Genomic DNA, 26,164 nt, shown 5'->3' with positions numbered 1-26,164 from the left:
TTGCAAGCCCTCTGTAGCCAACCAGAATTCCTATCGGCAATCACCTGACCCAGAATTCCCAGACAAAGAAATGTTCATGCTTTCTTTTTTTTAAAGCGATATCTTCTACCGCGAGAGAGGGGGTGAAAAAAAAATCCATCCCCACACTGGATTATGAGTGTCGCGCGCTGGTGTGTATGGGTATGTGCACTGCATTGTTTGTTTGGTAACACAGGGGATAGTGTGCATGTCTGATTAGGCTGCTTACAGCGAGGGGGGAATATGCTGACTTCAGGTATTTCCACGAGACTTGTTGTGGACCGGCCGCTCTGCAAAGCTTAAAGGGAAAGCGTCTCTTTAAAGAGGAAGTGTGAGCAGGCATTTGCTGTCGCTTGGATGAAGAAAGTTTTTCAGAAACGGAATGATCCTCAGGGGAGAATTAGACAAAAACCTGTTTCCTGTTTCGTAGCAGTGCCTAGAAATGTGACTGTGGTGTCATTTTGTTGTTTGCAAAGAGTCACTGTGATTTCACCCAAGATATTTGTTTTGTTTGAACATATACAACATGCATTTAGATGAGTTAGTCTGGCATGGCTGTAATCAGGAGTAATGATTGTAACACTGGGACTAAGGTTCAATTGTTTACCCGGCCAAAGCCCCCTGTCTTTCTTTCCTGTCCAAATCCTGTAATAAGCTTGTAGTTTGCTCTGTGTTTCACTTTGTTTTGGCCTCACGTTTAACATCTGAACACTAACTCAATGGCTTGATGAAATTTTAAAGGAGTTTGCAGACTCCTTAGGGAGCCTTGGGGAGCTTTTTTTTAACATCTGCACTTGTGGATTCAATTGAATTCTGTTTATGTATTCATGGCTGACTCTGTAATATTCCTAATTATCTCTTAAAAGGATGCCATACAATGAGAACCAGATGGTGTGGACAACCCCCCTGGCCCCCCTTCAAGGCCACTCGTGAAATGCTCTGGCTTTGTCGGGATTGGGGCTAAAATCAGACTAATGACTGCAGTAGCCACGTTGCTGCACGACAGAGCTGTCATCTGCCACTTCTGGATTTTGTACAGTGTTTCCTACTTTAAAGCAGCCTGTTAAACTTTACGATCACAGCTTAAGAGTTCATCATGGCACATATCTCGCGCCGTCATAACTTCAGGAAGTCATAACCCCCCCAAGAAAGTTTTTATCTGTCTTCAATCGGGCTCAGCAGATAAGCCGACTGTATGTCCTTATGATGCCATGATGAAGACATATCTGACTGTATAATCCATCCCGCTACTACACAGAGCCGTTCCCGCCGCGTCTCGTCTGCCTGTTGCACATTTTGCACGCAAAGGTCAAACTCTTTTGTGCGGCTTCAAAGGCGAGCTGTCACGTCGTGTGAGGAAGTGGTGTTCAGCAACGCTTTATTTCATCTTTCCTTTGTGTGCTTGAACATATTTTCCCCAATGTGCGTGTTATTAGGTGCCTGTTCCCTTTCCCCCTCTCCTCATGCACACTGCAAACAATACGGCTTTGATTTCTAACTGTGCGATTGTGTGCAAATGTTGTGCTTCTCTGTGTTCAACGCTCAACTATAGCTAGGATGGAACATTTGTGTATCATTTTCACAGCGTATACTAACTCAAATGTTAGTGTGTTCACCCCAGACCCCAGAGACCAACACTTTTCTTTTTTCTCTGCCTCCCGGTGCACTCCGTCACCCCTTGAGCCCTCAGGCTGTCATGCTGTACAGGCCTCTAAGTCAGATTATTCCTTATTGGGCGCCCAACATGTCTCTGCACTCTGCCAGAGGCCTGCAGGGTTTGTGTGTTTTCTCCATTCTTGCATCCATAACAACAAAGCAAAGTTACAGGAAAGTCTGTAACTCGGTTGGAGCTTGTAGTTTGTTTTTTTTTCAGCGTGGACTTATGTTGGCGTTTAAACATAATTGCTCTCCTGTGTTTATATATGTGTATGGTGTCATTTTTGGTGGTTGATCTTAAACATGGCCTGACAGGGGATATAAGTGCTGGTATTTCTGAAGCTGTCAGTGACGGGCAGGCGTGCGTAAACGATAAAGACCGCATTGTGTCTCCACTGCCTCCTTTCCTATTTTCCCCTTTAGACTAGGAGGGCCTGTCTCGCTGGTGTAGCTGCACACACACTGTGAGGCCCCCAAAAGGGGGCATTTACAACTGGGAAGAAGTCCAGAGACAAATATGTGGTTCTTATAGCCACTGTACTCTCTCGCCTCCCCCCGCTGGCAATTTCGGCGTCACTTTCTCATTGGCTCTTGAGGAAAAGAAACCACAGACATAGAAAGGACCCTGCACAACAAGATGGACACGCTTTACTGCCCTTTCCAGCTCTGTGAATATACCTGTGATCAACCTCTTGACTTTGCCTCTGCGCTCTACTAGTCCAGATATACTCGCACAACACATTTAACAGTTTAATTGACATTTGTTAGTTTTTGCAGGTTACCATCTGGAACCACACATCCAATCAGGCTGTCTAACACTAACGCCAGTGTGCTTGTGCTGGAGCCAAGAGGCCTAACACACATGGCAGAAGGGCTTTGAACCATCCATCCAGCTCCACAGTACAGATATTTATAAACCACAGCAGAGCCTCTTGATTGAGGAGCACATGTTTCTACTCTGCGGCGAAAACCCCTCCTCACGCCGTCTAGCGCCACCTCCCCTTAAAGGCGCTATTGTTTACGAGACACATCAGGGCTGGAGAGAGGCCGGAGGATTGTCCTCTACTCTTGCCCGACCCCCCCCCCCCCCCCCCCCCTCCTCTCTCTCTCTCTCTCTCTCTCTCTCTCTCTCTCTCTCTCTCTGTCCCCCTTCCTTTCTCCTCCCATCTCTTTTCCCACACGCTCACTCCACTCCTGGACTTTTTTTTTTTTTTTTATAGAATTTGGAGACCCGAGAATCCAAGAAAGACTCGAGGAAAGTAAGCACAGCTGTGCTGGGGCTTTCACGTGGATCCTATAGTATGACTAACACATGTTTACATACGTGACTGCAAGATATTTTCTGTGATGGCTTGTGTGTGAATGTGTGTGTATTTTAGAGAGTGATAGAGTGACAGGGGAGGAAGAAATTTGTGTGTGGCTTGCACGTGAGGGAGAGAGAGAGAGAGAGAGGGAGAGTGCAGCTGTTGGGGATTTACTGTGAGCGGCTTATGTCCCGGCTGCGTCTCGTCCTCTCTGATCGACCCCGTGGTTCAGTGTCAGGTACCACAAACCCAGTGAACCCTCCTCTACAGCCCTGGACACTATAGATCTACTGTATACGCTCTCCCTCATGTTGAATAGACCTTACAGTCCGAGATAAAGAAATGTTTACAAAGCCTTTCAAAGTCCCACAGTCCCCATTCTGCACTTACGCAGCAGCAGAGACGCTCACACTGCTCATGGGGGAAAATGTCTCGAGATGCCATCCGTCTCCTTGTCAGTCCTACTATCCTGCATGGCCGGCAGAATATATGACCAACACAAGGGACATGTTGGGATCATGCTTGCACATTTCTCTGCTTAAAGGAAAGGGGGTGGAAATGCTCGTTGGCCATGTTTACCTACATGTAAACCACCATGCTGTTGCTGGGCACAATAGACCCAAAGCAGATGGAAACAAATCTGTTAAAAGTTAAACAATATCCCTTCTAAGACCTTAAATGCTCTTTCATGTCATTTTGTTTGTCTTAATTTTATGACAGTGTTTTGTAGGAACAGGGCCTGGATTCTTGAACAAGGCTAGCTAGTGAGCTAGCCAACCAAAATTGGTCCATAACAACTAGCTTAGATTCACTTCTATTTCACTGAGGCATATTTTGTAACTTGCTCACTGTTTTGCTTTTCGTCTCCACTTGTTTTATGGTGTCTTTTTCACCCTCGCTCTTCTTCTACTCCCTTTCCAGTAGCAGAAAGTATGTTTACATTAGCAAAGCTGTGAGAAATAAGCCTGCAGATACGTACCTGCACCGAACTGACTCGACTAAATTAACAAAAAGCTGGACCGGCTGTAAGATATTGCATGAATTAGGTAGTCGGGGGCAGCTGGTCCAATGGGCTGCTAATGTTGCTGTGTGACTACATTGCCACAACAACCTTTTTTTAGCTGAGAACATGTCAGGACTATCTGTCCATCACCTTGTTGTTGAGTTCTTCTGCCTCAACACTTATGATTTCTTATTGTTAAACACTTGAGCATTCCAGCCCCGTGCACAGGGCTTAGAAACGACATCCTGTCCTCATCCTGACTGTTTTTTGGGTTGTGTTTCAGGCAGAGAAAAAGGCCAAGCTGATGTCCGCCATGAACGCAATGAAGGAGCCGGAGGAGAAGGAGACGGAGACCCAGAAAGAGGAGGTCTCTGTGATCAAGCACTCGCTTCCTTCAAAGCAGCAACAGGTTCAGCCGCACTCGCACACTCAGTCTCCGTCGCAGGCACAGTATCAACAGCAGTCACAACCGCTATTGCCACAGCAGCAACAACAACAACAGCAGCAGCAGCAGCAGCAACAACAACAACAACAACAACAACATCAGCAGCCCCCACAGCAACAGCAGCAGCAGCAGCCCACTGAACCGGCCTCCCCCACCGTTGCCACCACCCCTGAGCCTGTGGCCATCGGAGGCGGAGACAAAACTTCGCCCAAGACTGCGGACACAGAGCCCGAGTATGAGGTAAGATCACAGCGGCCGACAGGTGGAGGAGATATCGAGCTTGTTCCAGAGACACTGACGGATGTCCCGTTGTGGACTAACAGGATTTGCGAAACAGAGAACCATATTGGAAAACGATACAGTCTCAAGCCAGGCCTAATCCCTCCAGAGTATAGCGGCCAATTCAGTTTTTGGAATTCATTCATTTGTGGTGGAAAGCTGTCAGTCTGAAGTCAAACTAATTTATAAATTCTGAAAGAGATCTCAAAGTCTAAGAAAAATACCAAATATGCCTGGCAGAATTTTGGAGGGAATAAATATGTGTGCTTTTGTTTCCATGTGATGTAATGGCGCTGTTGTAAAAAGTGTGTCATCTTGAATTTTGATATTAGATGCTTGTTTTACAAACCAAACAATGAGCAGTGTTTTTGAATTCAATGAAAATTCTTGGCAAATTTAGCGGGACATCTGTTAATATTTGTATTGCATTTATTTGGGTTTATGTTATTTGATTATTATAGTACTTTTTATTGTTTTTCTGGGGGGGATTTGTAGGATTTTTAAAATTAATTGAACTTGAAATTCTTTTTATTTGAGCGTTAGTCCTATAATAAATGAATAAATCCTGAGACGGACAGCTTCAAGTTTATATGGAGTGGCTACAGAGTGAATGATTTGTCTGTTATTTGGCTGCAGGACGGTCGTGGTTTTGGCATCGGGGAGCTGGTTTGGGGAAAGCTGCGAGGTTTCTCGTGGTGGCCAGGCCGCATCGTATCCTGGTGGATGACGGGACGGAGCAGAGCCGCAGAGGGAACCAGATGGGTCATGTGGTTTGGAGATGGAAAATTCTCAGTGGTGAGCGTAAAGATCCAACATTAATATTAATTGTCAGGTGAATTTTTTCACCAACAACCGACAACCCTCTGCTCTCATTGCCAAACATACACATGGAAATTAACTTTTGTTTTGTTGTATATTTGTGTTTTTTTTCTTACCAGGTCTGTGTAGAAAAACTTCTGCCTTTAAGTTCCTTCAACATTGCCTTTCACCAACCAACCTATAACAAGCAGCCTATGTACAAGAAAGCCATCTATGAAGTCCTACAGGTGAGCATAAAGTTCCTACAGTCATCTACAGCAGCCTCTTAAACTGAGCTAATGGGCTCCATTGATCCTAGAATATCAACACAACTGCATACAGTAACGAGAGCAAAAGTCGTTCATTCATCGTGTGCATCCTGCAATCTGATACTGATCAATTCATTTCAGTGCTTCCATAACCAGTCTGAATATGTCAACTGGAATAATCAACTCAACTGAATTCAATCGGCTACAATTAACACGTAAATCTGATACTAAGGTGCTATTTCAAACAAATTCCATTTTCAATTCAGTTTCTTCTAGAACTCAGCCTCCCCTGTTTAGTGGTGCAGAGTGAAAACCTGAAGTGTAAGTGGAGGATTTCAGGGCATTAAGAGACACCTTTAATTCAAACCTCTATTCAAACTATTTAAACCTTCCATAGAGATTCAGTTGGCTCAAGTCATGACTGTAATTCATTAAAAGCCTTTAGTGACGCGGTCTCCTCCATCGCCGTGTTGTTTAGATAGGGCATTGCTGCTGTTGTTGCTTCTATAAGGATGGCGTTCTATTAGATAAAGATTGTTTATTCACTGTCAGTGAGTGACACACACTCAGCACAGTTCAGGTGGAGTTCAGGATAATGCGGGGCTGAAGTCCTTGATTGACATAACGACAACACTGGATGTTGGCTCGCTGGATGATCTTTGTCACAGAAATATTAAGGATGAGTTTCAGCCGGAAAATGTTTTGAATGTTTTGAATTTGTAGGCGGCAGGCACCCGGGCAGGCAAAGCCTTCATGGCCTGCCCGGACGGCGATGAGACAGAAACTTCGAAGTCGGTGGAAATGCTGAACAAGCAGATGATTGACTGGGCTATGACAGGATTTCAACCCACGGGACCCAAAGGCTTAGAGCCACCAGAGGGTAAGAACAAAACAAGATGGAGCTTGATTTCCTGTTTTTGTGTCTGTTTGCTGCCTGCAGCTGAATGTGTCGGGATTATGTTTGACATTTGCCTGAAACCTCCTACATCTGTCACCTAACGGACCACTTCTGCTCTTAAACAGATTCCAAATGTGGCCTCTAATATTAATTGTCTGATGTACTGTGCTCCCCAGAGGAGCGTAACCCATATAAAGAGGTTTACCCTGAGATGTGGGTGGAGCCAGAGGCAGCAGCCTACACGCCTCCTCCAGCCAAAAAGCCTCGCAAAAGCACGATAGAGAAACCCAAGGTCAAGGACATCATTGATGAAAGGACAAGAGGTAAGCAGCCTCATTTATTGGGTTAAATAGGAGTCATGAACTCTATATTATGTCCCCTGGGGAGGACACAGCTGGACTGTATGTCAGACTAAGTGATCAGAGAAATGGACAAGACATCCATTAGTGTGGCGGACTGAAGAGGAAACGCCTCCCACTGAGTGATGTCATCAGGCTCTGACGATGATGACATTTCTGCTGAGAATCGAAACAATTGCAATCAATGAGAATCTATGGAAATTTCAATACAAAAAAAGCAAAGAATGAACCGTCTCTCACCAGGATCTTGTTTTGTATTTCCAGAGCGGCTTGTTTATGACGTGAGACAGAAGTGCCGCAGCTTAGAGGGTAAGTTCCCATCAGCACCCCAGGGGGCCTCGTGGGAGGTGATAGCGGGGGGAAGGGGGGACACCTGCCCTGGATGTTGACACGCATAGAAGCAAGAGAGTGTGCCGCTGCGATGAGGAAATGACAAGAGTGACGAAGAAGGAGAAGAACACAACATCCACATTGTTGTTGTTGCTTCGCTGGTTCGCACGCGTGTCTGGCTTTAGATCTCAACTCAAGCTGCTCACAGCTGTTCAAATTATTTCCTAGAAGTGTGAAGGTTTGAGTGTTCACACCTCTTTGGCCTCTGCGAGAGTTGCGTGCTGCAGGCCCCTTAAATACTGACACACTTTCCTGTTGACAGACATCTGCATCTCCTGTGGAAGTCTGAATGTGTCCCTTGGGCACCCGCTGTTTGCTGGAGGAATGTGCCAAAGCTGTAAGGTGAGCTGCCATGAAGGTCATTAAAGCCATACTTAAGGTCACTGCCATTGTTTCTCTCTTGTAAGTTGTAGCGTTTCTGTCGGTTATGTCGCATTCAAGAGCATAAAGCCTCAGATTTGATCTCCTATTGCGACCTCATTCCAAGCGACAGCTGATGTGACGCTGTGAAATTCTCCTTTTGAACAGAACTGCTTTCTAGAATGTGCGTATCAGTACGACGACGACGGCTACCAGTCGTACTGCACCATCTGCTGTGGCGGGCGGGAAGTCCTCATGTGTGGGAACAACAACTGCTGTCGGTGAGGTTTCCACCAGGTTCTGCTCTGTCATGGAGCAAACACGAGAGACACACACACACACCTAAACGCTGTGCCTGCCTGCCTACCTTCCCATTGGCTTTCCTCCCCATCAACCCATCTACCTTCTTACCTACCAACCTACATACCTACCTACCTTTGCACCCACCCGTCCACCTGTCTGCGCACTTATCTACCCGTTTCTGTCGATTATCCGCTGCACCTCTGACCTTCCTCCTCTGCGTTCAGGTGTTTCTGTGTCGAGTGTGTCGACCTCCTCGTGGGTCCGGGTGCGGCCCACGCAGCTATCAAAGAGGACCCTTGGAACTGCTTCATGTGTGGTCAGAAGGGTGTTTTTGGCCTGTTGGAGCGCCGCACAGACTGGCCCAGCCGCCTACAGCACTTCTTCGCCAACAATCACGACCAGAATTTTGTGAGCAATACACCTTGCAATGCCCTCAACTGTCTCACCGAGACGTCGTCCGTCTGCGTGACTCTCATTCTTCCTCATCTTTCAGGATGCACCAAAGCTTTACGCCCCAGTCATGGCGGAGAAGAGGAAGCCCATTCGTGTCCTGTCTCTATTTGACGGCATAGCAACAGGTTAGACAATATGTGGCTCCTCTATATTAAGTCTACCCGAAACATTCTGTATCAGTTTACACCAGTTGGCTTTCTGTTTTGAGCACAAGTGCACACAATGATCTCACTCATGGGCAATAAGTTTGACACATTAATGTGGGATTTGCCCTAAGACAGTGAACAGGCTCAAATGACCGCCCGGCCAGCTGGAGAGCTGCTGGCGCCATGCGTGGTTTATTAGATTTGTTCAAATCTTGAAGTGCGTGTCGGTCGTGTGGTTTTCTCTGTTGCGTTTGACCTTTGACCCCCTTATCCCCTGCAGGGCTGCTGGTGCTGAAAGAACTTGGCATCCAAGTAGATCGCTACATAGCTTCTGAAGTGTGTGAAGACTCCATCACTGTGGGCATCGTCCGGCATCAGGGTCGCATCATGTACGTCGGCGATGTGAGGAGCGTCACTCGCAGACATGTGAGTAGAAGGAATTACACACACTTACTTACACTTACCTTACATGTACTACAGAGAAAGGGTTGTTCCTGTTCCACGTGTTGTGATAAAATGCCTGGGCTTTTATTTTTGAAAGGCCAGGTGGAAGTCATTGTGGGAGAACAAACACCTTTTTTGGTCGCAGTTGAACGACAAAAGCCAAACATTTTAGCTTGATAGGACATTTGTTGTTGTTGGGTTATTAGGAACAACGCCATCTAGTGTCTCTTTGGCGCCACCACGAGCCTCGGGCACAAACATGGAATTCGAGTACTCGAGCGTCCCTCTCATGAAGACCTTTTAACGTTTCTCCCGCTTGAAATTGTGGTGCATGTGACACACACATCTCCCTTAACAGAGGCTCATCACACAAGTTCTTTTTTTTCCGTCCTAATGTTGCTATTTTTCCTTCAACGTGAATGTTCAGAAAATCAAATCTAATTGACACATTGGTTTTCAAAACGTTATCCGCCAGTTGTCGCACATTTGCCTGATAACATCTTAATCTCTGTACTCAAGCTTTCCCTCTCTCACTTTGTGTCCTCATTTGTGTCTCTTATCTCCGTACAGATACACGAGTGGGGTCCTTTTGACCTCGTTATTGGTGGAAGTCCGTGCAATGACCTCTCTATAGTCAATCCTGCTAGGAAGGGTCTTTTTGGTAAGTTGTTTTTGTTTTATATGACCGTAAAAGGAAATCAGTGTGCTGTATCCTTTCCTGTGTTTTAACCCTGTCTGGATCGACTGCTCCTGTCCAACAGAGGGCACTGGCCGCCTGTTCTTCGAGTTCTACAGGCTGCTCCACGAGGCTCGGCCGAAGCAGGGCGACAACCGGCCTTTCTTCTGGCTCTTTGAGAACGTGGTTGCCATGGGCGTCAGCGACAAGAGGGACATATCTCGCTTTTTAGAGGTCAGCTCCTGCACTGATCGCACATGTGACATCGCCTGACTAATGGATTGTAGAATTTGATCGCTCCCTTGTGGTACAAATGTTCTAATCTTGACCATCTGGAAGGAGATTTGACCCTCTTAATCTTCAACACTCGTGCATTCAGCTGAGTTGTTGTGTTCCGTCCTCATGTATGAGTGCGTTTTGCTGTACATGGCTCTGTGGCTCTGAGCTCGGGGTTCGGGAGGAGACTTCCTGTCTGACTCGCGTCTTTTCTCCTCTGTTTAAACTCGAACGTCAGTGCAACCCGGTGATGATCGACGCCAAGGAAGTGTCCGCCGCCCACCGCGCCCGCTACTTCTGGGGTAACCTTCCTGGCATGAACAGGTTGGTGGGCGAATGGTGAGAGAAGCAGCAGCCAACCACCACCCTCGCAACTTGGGCTTATTCCTTTACATTACCCAGGCTTTTACGTCCACGTGGTTGTTATAACAGCCAAGCAGATAGGATTAAAAAGTCTTGATATATGTTGTCAACATTGTTTTTCTTTATTTGCAGGCCTTTGACAGCCATGTGCACTGACAAGCTGGACCTGCAGGACTGTTTAGAACACGGCAGAACAGCTAAGGTACCTGTGTGATCAAATACATACAAACATACAGACAAAGATGATTTCACAAAATTCTATTAAATGAATCATTTAAGTGTGATAAAGGGGATGTGGCCTAGGCCTTTGAAGTCATGTTTAGCTGTGTAGCCCGTCATTGGCTTCATGTATCAACCGTGGATATGAACAAATTTGATCTTATCCTGTGCCTAAGAACAAATTCAAAGCAATTTCCGGTTTCAGATTTGGATACAAACGATACAAAAACAAATTCATAGAGATTCCCTCCCGAGACAGAAGCTGCAGGAAGGGGAAATCTGAATAAATATTGTGTTTTGACAGTAAGAGGATGTTTGAAAAGTGTCTCTCAAAGTTTACTGAGGTGGTACAGAAGAACATCAGTGTAATTTATGTCCCATATATGGTGAAAGAAATGCCCATGAATGAACTCAAAGCAGTGGCACGAAATCCTGCACATTGGCGACACCTTGTGGCAGGAAGTGAGAGCTAAGGAAACACTGGTTGCGCCAGGCCATTTGATCCGTGTTGTGTTCATGCGCTCATTGTTCTCCTGTTTTCAGTTTGAAAAGGTTAAGACCATCACCACCAGGTCGAATTCCATCAAGCAGGGTAAAGACCAGCACTTCCCCGTCTACATGAGTGAGAAGGAGGACATCCTCTGGTGCACTGAGATGGAAAGGTATGGAAACGGGAACGTCATCTTCCCAAACCGCCTCTTCTCCAGTGTCGCCAGCACTACCTTCTCTTTTTCCACTTATCCCTTTGTCCGATCTGTTTCCTGTCTGTGTTTGGTGATGTGGTTGGTCTCCCTGGCAGGATCTTTGGCTTCCCAGTCCACTACACGGACGTGTCCAACATGAGCCGGCTGGCCAGGCAGAGGCTTCTAGGAAGATCCTGGAGCGTCCCAGTTATCCGCCACCTGTTTGCACCACTCAAAGATTACTTTGCCTGTGTTTGAGCAGAATTAATACCCGCTCTGAACCATTTAGGAACTACAACTGTATGTTGTGACGTAGAAATAAGAGCCTTGATCCTCAAATTATACGCTCGTATAATTTGCAAGTGAAGCGTTGACGTAGAAATTTCACATTATTTCTTGTATTTGAATTGTAATTCTTATTCTATTTAATTTTTGATATGTCATTTTACCTTTTAGCAGTGTTATCAAGTATTGTTGAAATTGATTTGTTTGTGCAAGCTATACTTGAGACGATGGATTTCCTCTCAAGACACTGAGGAAGAAGTGCTTTACGTGTAGTTTTTAAAGAGACGGAGATGTGATGGAAAACACCAGAAAGAAATGCAGTTTCAAGCTACTTTAGGTGAAATGTTTGTTGCTGCGTGGGCGACCTGTACGTTGACATCAGCCAGCCAATCGGCGCCGGCTTCCAGTGTCCCACCTGCAGTGTAGCCAAATTTCCAGCTACTGAGCTTCACAGATGTGAAGATAAAGGCGATTCAGTGTGAAGAGAGCCGCGTCTCTGAGAATCCAAAACACCAGATCACATATACCTCTTTGTTTACAGTTTCTATACACAACTGAAGGTAATAAAGGTACTACTGTAAAATGGTTACAATACCATGGTGCTCCAAGATGATGAGAAACATCATAGCCCATGTGGCGCAACAACGTAGACAACTTAGACAACACATAGAGTTCTTAACCCTTTGCTTGGAAGAACTCGTTGGGTTGAGTGTTTGAAACATCAGAGTGACTAAGCTGCATAATCATGCAGTTCAACTCTTTTCTACAGTTCGTACTGGTGCTCATTCATTCATTCATTCAGCCTTGCAGAGAACAAAGCTAGCCACATGGGTAATGATGTTTTCTGTCATTCTAAACAACCTTAAGATCAAAGTCTGCGGTGAGCTACTTTTGTCTAGTTTCATCCCGACCAATGATATTACTGTACAACTTGTTAGTAAGCGTGGCGGTCGGAGGGCCGGGCTCACCTCCTCCTCCTCGCCCTCCGCTGCTCTAAACTGAAAAAAAAAAACTGTCAGGTGCAAATCCTCAACGATATGGTGCGGCTTCACAAAGTTCTTCTACCTTTTTATAGCAATTTTGTGCTGTTTTATCAACATTATAAAGCACTTTTGTATGTATACTTTCTTTTTCTTGATATTTTTCAAAAGAATTATTGGTTCTTGTGAATTGTTTTTTCCGTTTGGTTTTATGATGTGAACTGATCTACCCTGGTGTAATACTTTTTGTATACGGTAGGGCTGTGCCAATAGAAGTGTAAGAATGGATTTTGATATGTGAAACCCATGTATTTGAGTCGGTGTACAGTAGATGGATTGAGATTTGTAACCCACAGCCCCTCCCCTCTTCCACCATCCATATTGTTCCCTGTTTGAAAGCAGCGACACAGTATGTTACTACCCGGATTCAAAGAATGTCTATTTCTATTAAGATTGTCAAATGTGAGACATAGTTTAAAACTACGTCGCATGTTTTCTATAATAGTTTGTCCCTTCTGAAGGACGCTTCGCCCTCTTGACATTTCCCTGATAAATTATGGTGACAAAATTACACCCTGGTCCAAATTTGGAATCTGCTCACCAACTAAATTCTCTTACATTCTCTAAACAAAAAGGAGGATTTAGGCTGTGGTTTGTCAAAATGTAAACTGACATAGAGATTGAAAGGATGTCAGCGCTCACAGAGGGTAATAAAAACAGATGCTATTGTTGCTTATCTATATCATATTTAAGGATTTTCAAAGTAAGATAATTTGAAATTTAATTTCTTAATGTAATTAAGTTCTTAAGTGACCTTATCGCCATCATTTTTATCCACACACACACGCGGATCAATATGAGTCCTTGTGCTTTGTGATACTGCGACCAGATGTTATTTCCTCCCCCTCATATCATATTTGCATCCCCTAATATTTGTACATTTTGTACATAGAGTGCTCTGGTTGCTGTTTTCAATTTGTTTGATCATTTTTTTTAAATGACATATGAGTTGTACGAATATAATTGTTTGCTAATATATACGGTTTCATCAAATTTAAAAATGAAATCAAGTGACAAATTTGATTCAAAACTTGCTTTGAGCGTTAGATTAGACTCCAAGTCTGTACGTTTTCACTCCTGATGAATTGATTTGTCCTAAGTGACCCCAGATAAGCCGTCACGTGACCCTGACAGTGGCCTGAGGACGGAGCTTTAAGATGAACGGCCTCGACTTCACCGCACAGCCCTACACGGTGGTGTTTATGCTTCGGTTTCTTTTGTAAGAGGGATTGTAGGTGTTTCCGATGGTGCTAAACATTTTATCTAATCGAGAAAAATATATTTGATTGGAGGAGAAATAAACACGTCTCGACAATGACTGTTTTTAAGTTCCTTGTAGTAATGGGAAAGAACTATTATTTCACTCATATAAATATATTAACAAAAGCATTTTAACTTTGTACTTGAAAAAATAAGGATAACAAATAATGAAAGGTTTCCTATATTGTTTTAGACTAGAGATTGCTGTAGTTGGTGCTTATCTGTGGGAAAATCATGTACTCATAACGAGAGAAAAAAAATCAGTAATACTTTACTGTAGCATAATGTATGCTTAATAGGCATTGCTTCTTAATCCTACATTCCATGCCGTAATATTCTCCATGTCTGTTTCCAGAATGTTGTTTTGAATTGATGCTTATTTGTTTTTATCAGCAGCAACTTTTCAGCTCACTGTTCATTACAGGTCAAATCTATATTCAGTGATACTGTGCGAGTTCCGTTCTGTCATAACTGTTTATGCCCCTATACACTTCTCCTCAAGACCAGTTCGTACAGCAAATGTAGCATTCATTCTCCACTTTGACCCATTACTTCTGTTTAGTGTCCAGAGAGAAGATAAAGGCTCCGTATGTACTTGTGCTGGAGAACACTTGAATAAATGTATTGTTTTTGTGCAAAAGAGTCTGCAACTTTGTGTCATTTTTAATGTGCAAGTGATGTTCATTAGTGTGGTCACCTCACAGCAAAAAGGTGCTGGGTTGGGTCCAATGGCCAACCGGGGCTGGTTTGTGTGGAGTTTGCATGTTGATTCAGATCCCCACAGTCCAAACACATCCAGGGCAGGTGGACAGGTGAGTGTGTGTGGATGTAACCGTCTGACCTCCCATGACCCTGCAAAAGTTATGATTGCATGGAGAATTGATGGATGTCGTGAAATTGGCAATCCAGTGGTTTGCAATCCTGGTCCTGCATCTTTCCCATGTCTGGGTGTGGTCACATGATCAAGAATTGATGCCTCCCAGGCCTCAAATACTTAAATCCACGTGATTTGGAGAGCTACCAGATTAAAGTAAAGTCCAAGGGGACATCTTCAGGTTGCTGGTATTGTCAGAACAGCTATAACACACATTTTTCAGAGATATAAAGCAGAGAAATCAAGCAAATTGATGAACTAATCGTTATGAAATTATGAAAAATGTATTGCATTTTGATAACAGTAAATGCTTTCATACCTCATGTGTTTAGTTGTCATAAAGAGGCTAGTAGATAAAGAGGCTCCATGCCGTCATCGAGCTTCACACCCACTTTTGCTGCCATTGTGCCCTCCAGTGGGTCATTTGTTCCTCGGTGTCTTCATCCTCTCATTATTACATCACACATGTAGTAGTGAATGCTCCTGTATTTACGCTTGCAACCACGGCCATTTGCTCGTAAATTTGATTTATGATCTACTTGTTTTATGTATGTAACTTCTGCATTATATGGTGATTGTTACAGGTCAGGGCAGGCCGTGAAAGCAGACACATTAGTGCAATACATATCAATAAAGTAAAATAAAGCTCTTTAGTCGCTTTTAATGCATTTAATCTACATTAAGAATACATGATGGAAGTCTATGATGTAGAATCACTGTGCTGGTCCTCTGGGTCACCCACGCCCTGTGATAGTGGTACGTCCTCCTCTGAGTGGACACGCCCTAAGTGCAAAGCAATTGGTTGCTTAGGAGACCAAGCCTTTACTCCACGCTGCTGATTGGCTCGTGGCACCACCTCACTGTCTGGATGCTGCGAGCCGTGTCAAGCCAACCAGGGAAAACTAGGATATGACCGGAAAAAGGGATTATTTTGCGTACGAAATAAAAGTCAGTACACAATCAGTCATGAGTAGAATTTTGGTTTTCATTATGTAAAATGTCGCTTAGTTGATGACTTATTTCAGAAACAATATCTCAACCCGCTTTGATTGAACTTTCTCCTTTTCAAAAATAAAATCCATCCATCAATGTGATTATAGTATTTCCATCACAATAAGTGTTATTTGTTTCGTTTTGTATTCATTTTATTTATTTGTACAAATAACAAACAGCATAGAAAACAACAAAAATTTGAACAAAACGTCATGTACTTTTTTTGGCTTTTCACCAAAAAAAAAATGCTAAATACAACAACAATAAGACATGAATGAATGAAAATGAATAAGTCAAATCAAAATCAAACAATGAAGAAACAATCAGGTATGGACGTCTTGGTCCACCAGAAACAATGGCCCTGGACTCAAACAAAATTAGAGTTGTTGTTTATTTGGTTGAGTTGGGTTTAATCTGTGCCTGGGAAAAGAATCTCTTGTGTGATGATGCTTTCTAAATATTTTAGATACAGATAGGTAAGACACCCAACATGTGCTTGTATCGTTAAACACACATGTAAGCATACATAACTTTACGCAACTCTATTTTGCTTTTGTGTGGGTTTTACTTTAACATATGAACATATTACATTGAGAACTGGCTAAGATTTTATTTTGAAAGGTCTAACCAGAAGTCTGCTGCGTCTCTCCTCTCTGGCTTGACGAGTGGTGATGCTGCTGTCTGCTGGTCCCGAGCCGGCCGGGAAGGCATCCATCTGGAGTGTGTGTGAGTGCGTGCTGTGTATGTGTGTGTGTGTGTTTGTGTCTCCTTGTCATCCTCCGTGGATTGTGTTGCATTCTGAGCCGGTCAGAAAGTGAAGCAGAGAGCCGTGCTGAGGAGCAGCTAGCCCAGAGAAGAGGTATGTGCTCGGCTTTATTCTCTCTGCGTGCATGTGTCTGTGTATGTGTAAGTGTGAGTGTGTGAGTGTGTGCGAGAGAGAGCGAAGGGAAATCCTTCTTGCAGCCCGGACACTTTGTTTCCATGCCCCCTGGCTGCGCGTCTGCATGGGTGGCTGCCCTGCCTAGCGACTGCTGCTCCTGCCATCCTCCCTTACACACGCACACACTCCATAAAGTACTGAGTACACACCTCCCAAGACAGGGGTGTATGTGGTTACAACTTTACCAGACATCGAGATGCTTTTTTTCCTGTGGAGGAGGGAGAAGAGGGCGGACTGGGAGTTGGGAGGAGGCGTTTACTAGGTGGGCAATGAACGCATCATGCCGGATGGAGACCGGTTTCTTTGTGTCAAGTCGCACAAGAAGAAGTGTCATGATTGTGGGATTTAATGGGATTTCTGGAAAAAAATACATGATGGAAATATAAAGACTTGACTCAAATAAATAGAGTGTGAGGATTGTGTTCTAATCTAACATGTGATTCATTTGTAGCATGCACTGGAGTTGTGTTTATTGCCCTTTAACATGCAAGGGGTTAAACAGGATAAATAAGATCACAGCTGTTTATGTATTACTAACCAGGCCAATTTGTAATAATGAGAATAATATGAATATGGCCTATAGGCTCTTCTGGGATATGAGGACATGAGCATGTTTAAGCTGCAGTGTGTGTGTGAGATGTGGTCGTGTATGGATGAACATAGGATCAACCTCCAAAATGTGGATGTGTGAAGTAAAGGAGTCCATGTCATGCAGTGAAGTTGCCGCACCCTCAGACATACGCATCCTGCACGCCCATGTGAAGGCAGGACACACACACACACACCCACCCACGCTCACATCATTAATACATTATGGAAAAGGCAGAGGAGTGGGTTGACTCTTCTTGTTTCTCTGCTACGGATGAATCGTTTATATGTGCCATGATTAACCTTTAGAACTGATTTGAAATTGTTTGCTTAATCATGGTGTAGGTAAGCTTGAGGGGCTGTGTGTGTGTGTGTGTGTGTGTGTGATAATAATAAGTCTTGAAAACTGTTCAAAATTGAGAAACATTTAATATGCATGTTACATTTCAAATTCCTTAGCAAGAGTCTTTAAAGATAAGGTTCAGCAGGATTTGAACTCATGAAGGTATTCTTGATTCTCGGTGTCACAATGTGTCTTGTTTTTTCTTAAAACTTCAGATTTCTCCCTTTCTTTTGAATTTGAACCCACAACTTCAGCATGATAATATGTCTTATATTAGTGTCTCAACAAATGAATTTGCTTGTTAAAAAGGATGAACAGAGCTGTCAAATCAATTTATTTATGACTCGAACATTGTGTGTTTTTGTGTATATTAATGTGATTCATAGTCACCTGGTTGGTCACACACACACACAGACACACACACACAGTGACAGAGTGTGATATCTGATATGAAACAGTCACGTGACGGCATCATGTCTACCATGAAAGGTGAATGGGTTCAAACAAAATAAATTAAAATCAAACAAACCACTCAACTCAATAATAATATATTATAATTATATATATATATATAAATATAAGATAACAGAGAGGCAGTAGCTCAGTCGGTAGAGCTTCCGCCTGTGAGACCGGAGGGTCACCGGTTCGAGTCCTTGCCGAGGTGCCCCTGAGCAAGGCACCGAACCCTCAATTGCTCCCCCCTCTGTGAAGGGTGGTAATGTAATGTAAGTCGCTTTGGATAAAAGCGCCTGTCAAATGATCGTAATGTAATATAATGTAACGTTTATAATTATAATTTGCAGCAGCTTTTGTCTTTCTCAACAATTTTGGCTTTTTCATGATAATCAAGGTGTCAGCAGGACCAGCACAGGTGCAGGTAATGAGGTTAATTAGATGCTGGCTCACATTAAGTCATTAATACAAACGAGTTACACCTGCGCATTTCCTGCTTGGATTTATGTGCCAAATATCCTACAAGCTTGGAATCCAGAAAGTTTCACCTGCACTGGATTTCAACGTTGAAACCACATTGTTCTTTGGCTTCAGTCAGTAAATAACCAATTTTGATGCACCGCCCCAAAAATGGATGTTGTGATGTGTCCTGTGCGTGTGTGTAAGGGTTGAGAACTTTTTACATTAAAAGGGGAAAGTACATGGGTACATCCTCAAAAGGGTTTATGGTTCTAAAAGGTTATATTTTTCAAAGGGTCTAGCAATAAATCTAGCAATAATCCACTATGTTCCAACAAAATCAGTGCATTAGTAATAGATTTGCATATTTCGTTGAGCCTTTACAGTGCATGTATTGTTATTTTTGTGACTGCTATTGCTCTTTACTTGAGAATAGGAGCTGTTCTTAACTCACTTTCCTCATATTTGTCAGTCATGCTACTTTAAATCTAATTTTCCGAGTTTTCTTTCTAGTTTTCCCAGTTTTCCCAATACAGGGACTTTGAGGGATTAGTCCAGATTGTAAATGGCTCTCTTGCTATTATGATGAAGACCAGATTTAAGGGTTTATTTTATTTAATTATAATTAATTTTAAAAGACTCAACTTTTTTTATCATTACGGATTCTGGATTATTCCAGCTTTTCACGTTCAGCGTTACACCGCACAATAGGAGCCTCTTTCATTATAGCAGCATTCAGAAAAAGTTCTTTATTGTGTGTGGTTTGGTGGCTTTCGCACCATTTACCACTACATCACTGTCCGTTGAGACGTCAGGTCACAGGCAGTGACTGACACAGCCTACTCAGCCCTGTAGCTGATGTCACTCACAGCCTGACTGACCACACAGCAGCAACACTGAGTCTCCTCTCTGTCAGCCCACAGCAGAGTCAGAATGAGGTACTGGAACAAGTTCAGTTTAAGAGATATTTACTTGTAGAGAAAGCAGATTAGAGTCCATTCTATAATTTTTTCTGTTGCACCTACTAACTAGTCCCCGTTTGTCCCTTTGTACAGAGCTATAGCCATGTCTTCCAGCTCAGCGATGGTGCGGATCCTTATAAAGGGTGGCAAGGTGGTAAACGACGACTGCACCCAGGAGGCCGACGTCTACATCGAGAATGGCATCATCCAGCAGGTGGGGAAGGAGCTGATGATCCCAGGCGGGGCTAAAGTGATCGACGCCGCGGGAAAGCTGGTCCTCCCCGGGGGGATCGACACCAGCGTCCACCTGGAGGAGAGCTTCATGAACGCCACCACGGCAGATGACTACTACAGCGGCACCAAGGTAACCTCCTGTTGGCAAGGAAAGGAAAGGAAAGGAAAGGAAAGACAAGGAAATAAGGGGAATGAAATGGTACAAACAGCACAAAACTGTATTCAGTCAAGATCTTAAGCATGAGCATTGTGATTTTCCAGTTATTACAAATCTGAAGGTTGGTTCAATGTAGTTTATAAATGTGTTATTCGGGCCATCAAAGATCACCAAGAACTTTTTTCTTTAACCTAGATTGGTCTTTTGGCGCCAAAGATTGTAAGCGTATGAAGATGCATTTAAAATAAGGAAATGCTACAAGTTAAATTAACAAGCTAAATTAAAATACACTATAATATAGTGTTTAACCTTTCAGGTTCAGGTTGCAGACTTTTGTCAGAAACACACATTTCCAAATATGTTTAATGTTTAGAAGAAGAAGAATAACTGAATTAAATGCCAAACTTCTTTAAGCTATTTAGATTACTGGCAGATTGAATTCATTTTGGATTTGTTAAGAAGTCTTTCCTACTTTACTTCTTAAATTAAAATAAATACAAAAATTAAGCAATCAAATATAAAAATACAACACATTTTTTTCCATTTTATGTCTCTGGAAATGTCACAAGGTTGCAAATGTCATGTTTTTCGTGCTCGATCACTGAGGTGATTTTGCACTTTTGCTTTTGATGCTGTGGCACAGCAGGCCAGGCTAATCGCTGCCAGAAAGCTTCCAGACTGCTTGTAATCATGGCCGCTCACAGACTGGGCTACCCCCAGTCTGCTTCAGGGCACAGTGATGACTCATCACTCTGTGGGTCATGGCCGAGACGGAGGCGTAGAGATGACGGATTCTGCATTTCATGTGGCAAACCGAGCCAGTTTAGCCGCGGTCCGGCAGACGCAGACACGGCCTTCTGCTGTTCACTGGACCCTCAGGCCTCTCTCTCTCTCTCTCCTCCTCCTCCACCGCCGCCCCTCCCTACGCTACTCCGTCGCTGCCTTGTGCCAGAATCAGTACGGGGAGACAAATGCGGATCGGTATCTGTTTCCATGGATACCAGGGGGCTGCTGCAAAGACTGCTGCAAAGCGTTTTCACTTACGCCATTGTGCGCGGAGACAATGGTTCTCAGACACACACACCCCCACCCTCCCTCCCACTAGACACTACTCCACTCTCTAGGGTCAGCTGACAGATGCTCGGTGAAGCATGCACTCGTACACAAAACACACACTGTCTTCACTTGCTGGGATTGCGAAGATTAACTATAGTTTGGGCTTGAAATATCAACGCAGTAAAAGTGAGGCGTGCAGGCAGTTTACATCTGTTCTGTGGGTGACCTCACTAACAGTAATGTATTTAAACAACTCTTACTATACAGCGCACTGAGGGGCAGTCAGTGCTGCATTTCGGACTGATCAAGAATTCATGTTTCCCATAGCAGCAAATAACTATCATGATAATGGCAATCACATCTTTTTCCATTATGCTTGAAGGAGACGCTGTGCTGATTATGAGATTACAATCCCATTAGCATTTATGAGCTCAATCAATCAATACATTTATTAGCCTGGACCTCCTGCCTCAGTGTCGCTTATCACTTAGTTTAATGTTCAGTTAACCTCAGTTAATTTTTCCTTTTCGCTGCAGCTTCTTTAAACAGAAAGTAATAAAATGTACAAACAGCTGCAGAATTACATTTACAATTATTTCTCCCAGGCTGCTCTCGCTGGAGGTACAACAATGGTGATCGGGCACGTTCTACCAGAGAAGAACGAGTCCCTGCTGGAGGCCTATGAGAAGTGCCGCAACATGGCCGACACCAAAGCCTGCTGCGACTACGCTCTGCACGTGGGCGTGACTTGGTGGGGACCCAAGGTACTGTAACACCCGGGCCACGTGGTCCAACAAGAGGGTCCAACAGTCTGAGCAGCGGACGCCTTTACTGTATGTGCGTTGTCCTTTGGTGACACCAACCCCCTGTCCCGTAGGTGCATGCTGAGATGGAGAAGCTGGTGATAGAGAATGGAGTAAACTCCTTTCAGATGTCCATGGCCTATAAGGACACGTACATGTTGAGAGACAGCGAGCTCTTCCAGGCTCTGCACCACTGCAAGGACATCGGAGCCATAGCGAGAGTCCACGCTGAGAACGGCGAGCTGGTGGCAGAGGTGACGGCCGGAAAACACAAAGGAATTTTGCATAAATGCTGTTTTTTATGGAGCGTCTTTGCTATTTGCTGCATCACACTAAACTCCAAAATCTTCTGCCTCTTTCCAGGGTGCAAAGGAAGTTTTAGACCTGGGCATCAACGGCCCAGAGGGGATTGAAATCAGTCGGCCTGAAGAGGTACGACTCCCCTGACTTACCCTGACTTATCTACACCTCCAGATTCTGTATTCATATCACAGGCACAGAGGGTTACTCACAAGCCTTGTGTGTGTCTTTAGCGAGTGAATAGAAGGTGGTAAAGGCTCTCATACCGGCATAGAATTGCATCATGGAAAGGCTTGAATAGAAGAGGCACAAAGACATAAGTTCAGTTTATGATACTGCGTCGCATGCGTACAGCTGGAGGACAGATAGAACCAAAACATGAACAAATACAATTTAAACTACAATGGATGTAAATTTAGTGATTTAGGAAGAATTGCAGCGCTGAAACTCATTGCGCCGCAGATATTGACGCTGTGTTCCTTTGCAGTTGGAAGCAGAGGCAACACACAGGGCAATAACCATCGCTAACCGGGTGAGAGCTCCTCATAATGCATAAAGATTCATATCATGGCCAAATTCTGTCCATTTCTTATCGAACCCCCGTTTTGTCTCCTCAGGCCCACTGCCCGGTCTATCTTGTCAGCGTGTCCAGCATGTCTGCAGGAGATGTGGTGGCTGCAGCCAAGATGCAGGGTGAAGCTTAATGAATTTTTGGGGGGTGTAGACTCTTTACTGATGCATTCATAGGATATGTGGTCAGTGGCTAGCAGGGTCACCGCACAGTAAGAAGGTCATGGGGTGGACTGACTGTTATTGGGCCAATGCGTTCGGTGTGGATAGACGAATATTGTGTTTTGTTCCGCCCGCAGGCAAGGTGGTCCACGGGGAAACGACCACAGCCCACGCCGTGCTGAATGGTATGCAGTACTATCATCAGGACTGGTCCTACGCCGCTGCCCATGTCACTGTGCCACCTCTCCGCCTGGACCCCAACACACCCAACGCCTTAATGAGCCTTTTGGGAAAGTACGCAAGATACCACGCAATCTGAAATGAATGGCGTTTGGTCGTATCTCACATCTTCCACCACTGAAATCGGTACTTTCTCCCTCTCTCTCTCTCTTTCTCCCTCTCTCTCCCTCTCTCTCTCTCTATCTCTCCCTCTCTGTGCTGCCTGCAGTGACTCTTTGAATGTTGTGGCGTCCGACCACCGGCCTTTCACCACCAAACAGAAAGCCATGGGCAGGGATGATTTCACAAAGATCCCCCACGGGGTTCCTGGTATCCAGGACCGCATGAGCGTCATCTGGGAGAAAGGGGTGGTACGTGGGGCACTTTTGTTCCTTCCAGAAATAAGTTTGTTTTGGTTCAGTGGGTATTTATTTGTATAAAAAGATGAAACACCAGATGATCCAGTGAAATGCTTTCCTCAATTTGCACACATTTCCAGTTTTTGTCTTTGTTTCGCGTTGCAGATTGGCGGTAAAATGGATGAGAATCGCTTTGTAGCAGTCACAAGCTCAAACGCAGCCAAGATCTACAATCTGTACCCCAGGAAGGGCCGGATCATCCCCGGGGCAGACGCTGATGTTGTGGTCTGGGACCCCGAGGGCTCCAAGTATGAAACCCGATACATCCCTGCATCGACCATCTTGACTCGCTGCAGCAGCTCAGGTCTTTCTCGATGCATCTCATTATCTACAAACTGGGTCACCTTTCTTTTCCTCTCTCTCTCTCTCTCTCTCTCTCTCTCTCTTGCCCTCTCTCTCTCTGCAGGACCATTTCAGTAGATAACCAGGTCCAAGCAGGAGATTTGAACCTGTATGAAGGTCTTCGTTGTCACGGCGTGCCCCTGGTCACTATCAGCCGTGGGCGTCTGGTCTATGAAAATGGCGTGTTCACGTGTGCTGAGGGCTCTGGGAAGTTTTGCCCCCTCCGAACCTTCCCGGACCACCTTTACAAGAAGATGGTCCAGAGGGAAAAGGTACCTGACGGAACTGAAGTGGAGAATTCTGCAGAATGACGTGAAACGGACGTGTGGTGCAGTGAAGTTCTCAAGTTTGGTTTGATCAGATATCATTTAATTAGCTTCAATGTTTATTATATGGTGACCTTCCAGTGCCAGGCTGTCAAAGCCGTGGAGCGAGAGCCCTACACGGGCGACGTCGTCGCAGTGGCCAACTCGGGAAAGAGGGACTTTGGCGGCCCTGACCTGGACACCCCAACGCGCCCCTGCACCCGGCACGGCGGTGTGAGGGACCAGCAGGAGTCCAGCTTCAGCCTCTCTGGTGAGAACCAATCACTTCAGATATTAGGAATTAGCAAGCCTTGATGCGTCAACAGTGAAATCTCAAGTCATCATGCAGACACTACTGCTCCTCTGCTGCTGTGGCACATGTTCACCTGAGGAGGGTGCTATATAGTGATGATATTTAGAGGGAGTTTGTGTCTTGATACTGATGAAGCCCAAACATTTATCCATTAATAATGACATCTTTTACCTCTTCACAAAATACTTAGTATCTTACTTATTTGTCTTATAGGTTTGAGTGCTTTCCATTGATGTAATATGTCTTTGCTTCTAACTGTTTTAGTCATACCATGCGTTGGTGTGTGTGTGTGTGTGTGTGTGTGTGTGTGTGTGTGTGTGTGTGTGTGTCTATTTAATTCATGAATATTTTGTGACTTGCTAGAAAAGGTTCATGGTGATCCTGTTCTTGCTCCTCCAGGTGCTCAGATCGATGACAAGGTTCCAAAGAGATCCTCAGCCAGGATCCTCGCTCCCCCTGGAGGCAGATCTAGTGGAATCTGGTAATGGGGAGATGAAGACCAACACCTGGGGGGAACCACACGTCCAAGCCAGACAACTTGTCTTTCCTTCAGACAGTTCAGAACAGAAGAAAAGAGTGTTTTCATTTTCAAACCCGACAGTTATTTGATTTGATCTGTGAAACGTTTTATGGTATGACTTCACCATAATGATATTGGAAAATGGGTCTTGGAAAGCCTTTGCTGAGTGGCTCCAACTAACAAATTTCAGTTGAACGTTTAACCAAACTAGAGCGGCAGATAACAGAATTGCCTGTGCGTGACTTCGGCTGTGTGATCACATTAGGGGGAAATGTGTTGTAACTCACTAAAAGTCGTCGGGACGTGAATGAAAATTAAACTTGGTTTTTACAATATGATTGTTTTACCTCACTGTAAGATTTTGCACTGGTATCATGAAATACTTAGCTGCCTTTTAAAAAAAACAAACCTGATTTAACGTGTCACAAATGTCTCTTTACCGCAAGCCGCGATGAGTGATGTCAATACGTCCGTTGTGTCTGAAAAATGGACAGTTGATGAGATATCGGAATGCAAGCGTCTCTTTTAAACGTTTTTATTTATTGTTTCATATCGTTGGTATTGTTCTTCCCACGGCATGCCATTTCCCTTCAGCTCCGCCGCGCCAGAATCATTCCAACATGAGAACGAGGTCTTTGTACAGAAGCTCATCATGGTCATAGTAGCGTTTCAAATCAGGTTTACGGCCTCATAGGCAAATGTGAATGAACCTATGTTGTGCGTGTGTGTGGTAGCATAGATAGAATTTGATTTAGCTCATCTTACACTGCGTTTTTTGGGTTATTCATTCAGAATGCTGCACCCAAACTGCCTGTTTCTGTGTAGAGATGACGCCCACCACACCGCCAATTCACTACTTGACATCACTTAAAGGGCACCTTTTTTATTTTAGTTTTTTACAAGTTTACTTAATTCAGGTTTTGCACAGAAATCTTATGAATTGTTAAAAATGCCCGTCTCTTCCAACGTAACAAACCACTGTGAAGCATGGAGAAAATTAAGCGATCCTCTTCATCATTCAATTTGGAATTTAACCGCTAACATGTGAGTCAATTGAAACCATGTATTGGTGGGATCAATGCTTACCAACCGCAATGAAAAGCACTGATACTTAGCTCTCAATGACTGTTTGTTCTTTGTGTTTTATTTACTGAGTTTTATTTTGTACAGTTGTGTTCCGTGAATAATTGTCTTTTGTAATTTTACTGTTAAAACAGCACAATAC

At 44.2% G+C, this 26,164-nt stretch overlaps 2 protein-coding genes across 6 annotated transcripts in view; both read left to right on the top strand.

Annotated features, from left to right (window-relative positions):
• The window catches only part of LOC143006026 (DNA (cytosine-5)-methyltransferase 3A-like), a 28,433-nt gene extending 13,866 nt beyond the window's left edge, over positions 1-14,567 (top strand). For 3 of the 5 annotated variants that reach the window (XM_076157340.1, XM_076157342.1, XM_076157339.1), the window contains 17 exons: positions 4,265-4,666; positions 5,342-5,500; positions 5,644-5,751; positions 6,496-6,652; positions 6,847-6,993; positions 7,294-7,338; positions 7,682-7,761; positions 7,948-8,060; positions 8,307-8,490; positions 8,576-8,660; positions 8,962-9,107; positions 9,696-9,786; positions 9,887-10,035; positions 10,316-10,416; positions 10,573-10,642; positions 11,203-11,321; positions 11,459-14,567. In XM_076157340.1, the coding sequence (XP_076013455.1) occupies positions 4,265-4,666; positions 5,342-5,500; positions 5,644-5,751; positions 6,496-6,652; positions 6,847-6,993; positions 7,294-7,338; positions 7,682-7,761; positions 7,948-8,060; positions 8,307-8,490; positions 8,576-8,660; positions 8,962-9,107; positions 9,696-9,786; positions 9,887-10,035; positions 10,316-10,416; positions 10,573-10,642; positions 11,203-11,321; positions 11,459-11,600 (2,298 nt within the window). In that variant the 3' untranslated portion in view covers positions 11,601-14,567. The remainder of the gene's footprint in view (positions 1-4,264; positions 4,667-5,341; positions 5,501-5,643; positions 5,752-6,495; positions 6,653-6,846; positions 6,994-7,293; positions 7,339-7,681; positions 7,762-7,947; positions 8,061-8,306; positions 8,491-8,575; positions 8,661-8,961; positions 9,108-9,695; positions 9,787-9,886; positions 10,036-10,315; positions 10,417-10,572; positions 10,643-11,202; positions 11,322-11,458) is intronic. The other 2 variants (XM_076157343.1, XM_076157341.1) reach the window with 1 other exon arrangement.
• Positions 14,568-19,642: 5,075 nt separating this feature from the next.
• On the top strand, positions 19,643-24,904 carry dpysl5a (dihydropyrimidinase like 5a). The gene is made up of 12 exons (XM_076157597.1): positions 19,643-19,903; positions 21,592-21,750; positions 21,864-22,043; positions 22,153-22,221; positions 22,577-22,621; positions 22,707-22,782; positions 22,959-23,115; positions 23,270-23,411; positions 23,565-23,707; positions 23,866-24,073; positions 24,209-24,377; positions 24,819-24,904. The coding sequence occupies exons 1-12, from the start codon at positions 19,643-19,645 to the stop codon at positions 24,902-24,904; spliced, it is 1,695 nt and encodes a 564-aa protein (XP_076013712.1).
• Positions 24,905-26,164: the final 1,260 nt, after the last annotated feature.

The sequence above is a fragment of the Genypterus blacodes genome, unplaced genomic scaffold, assembly GCF_046128005.1.
Source record: "Genypterus blacodes isolate CSIRO-AG114 ecotype Tasmania unplaced genomic scaffold, CSIRO-AGI_Gbla_v1 ptg000073l_1, whole genome shotgun sequence".
Taxonomy (NCBI): domain Eukaryota; kingdom Metazoa; phylum Chordata; class Actinopteri; order Ophidiiformes; family Ophidiidae; genus Genypterus; species Genypterus blacodes.
Note: the sequence above shows the minus strand (reverse complement) of the source record. Positions and strands in the feature narration are given on the sequence as shown.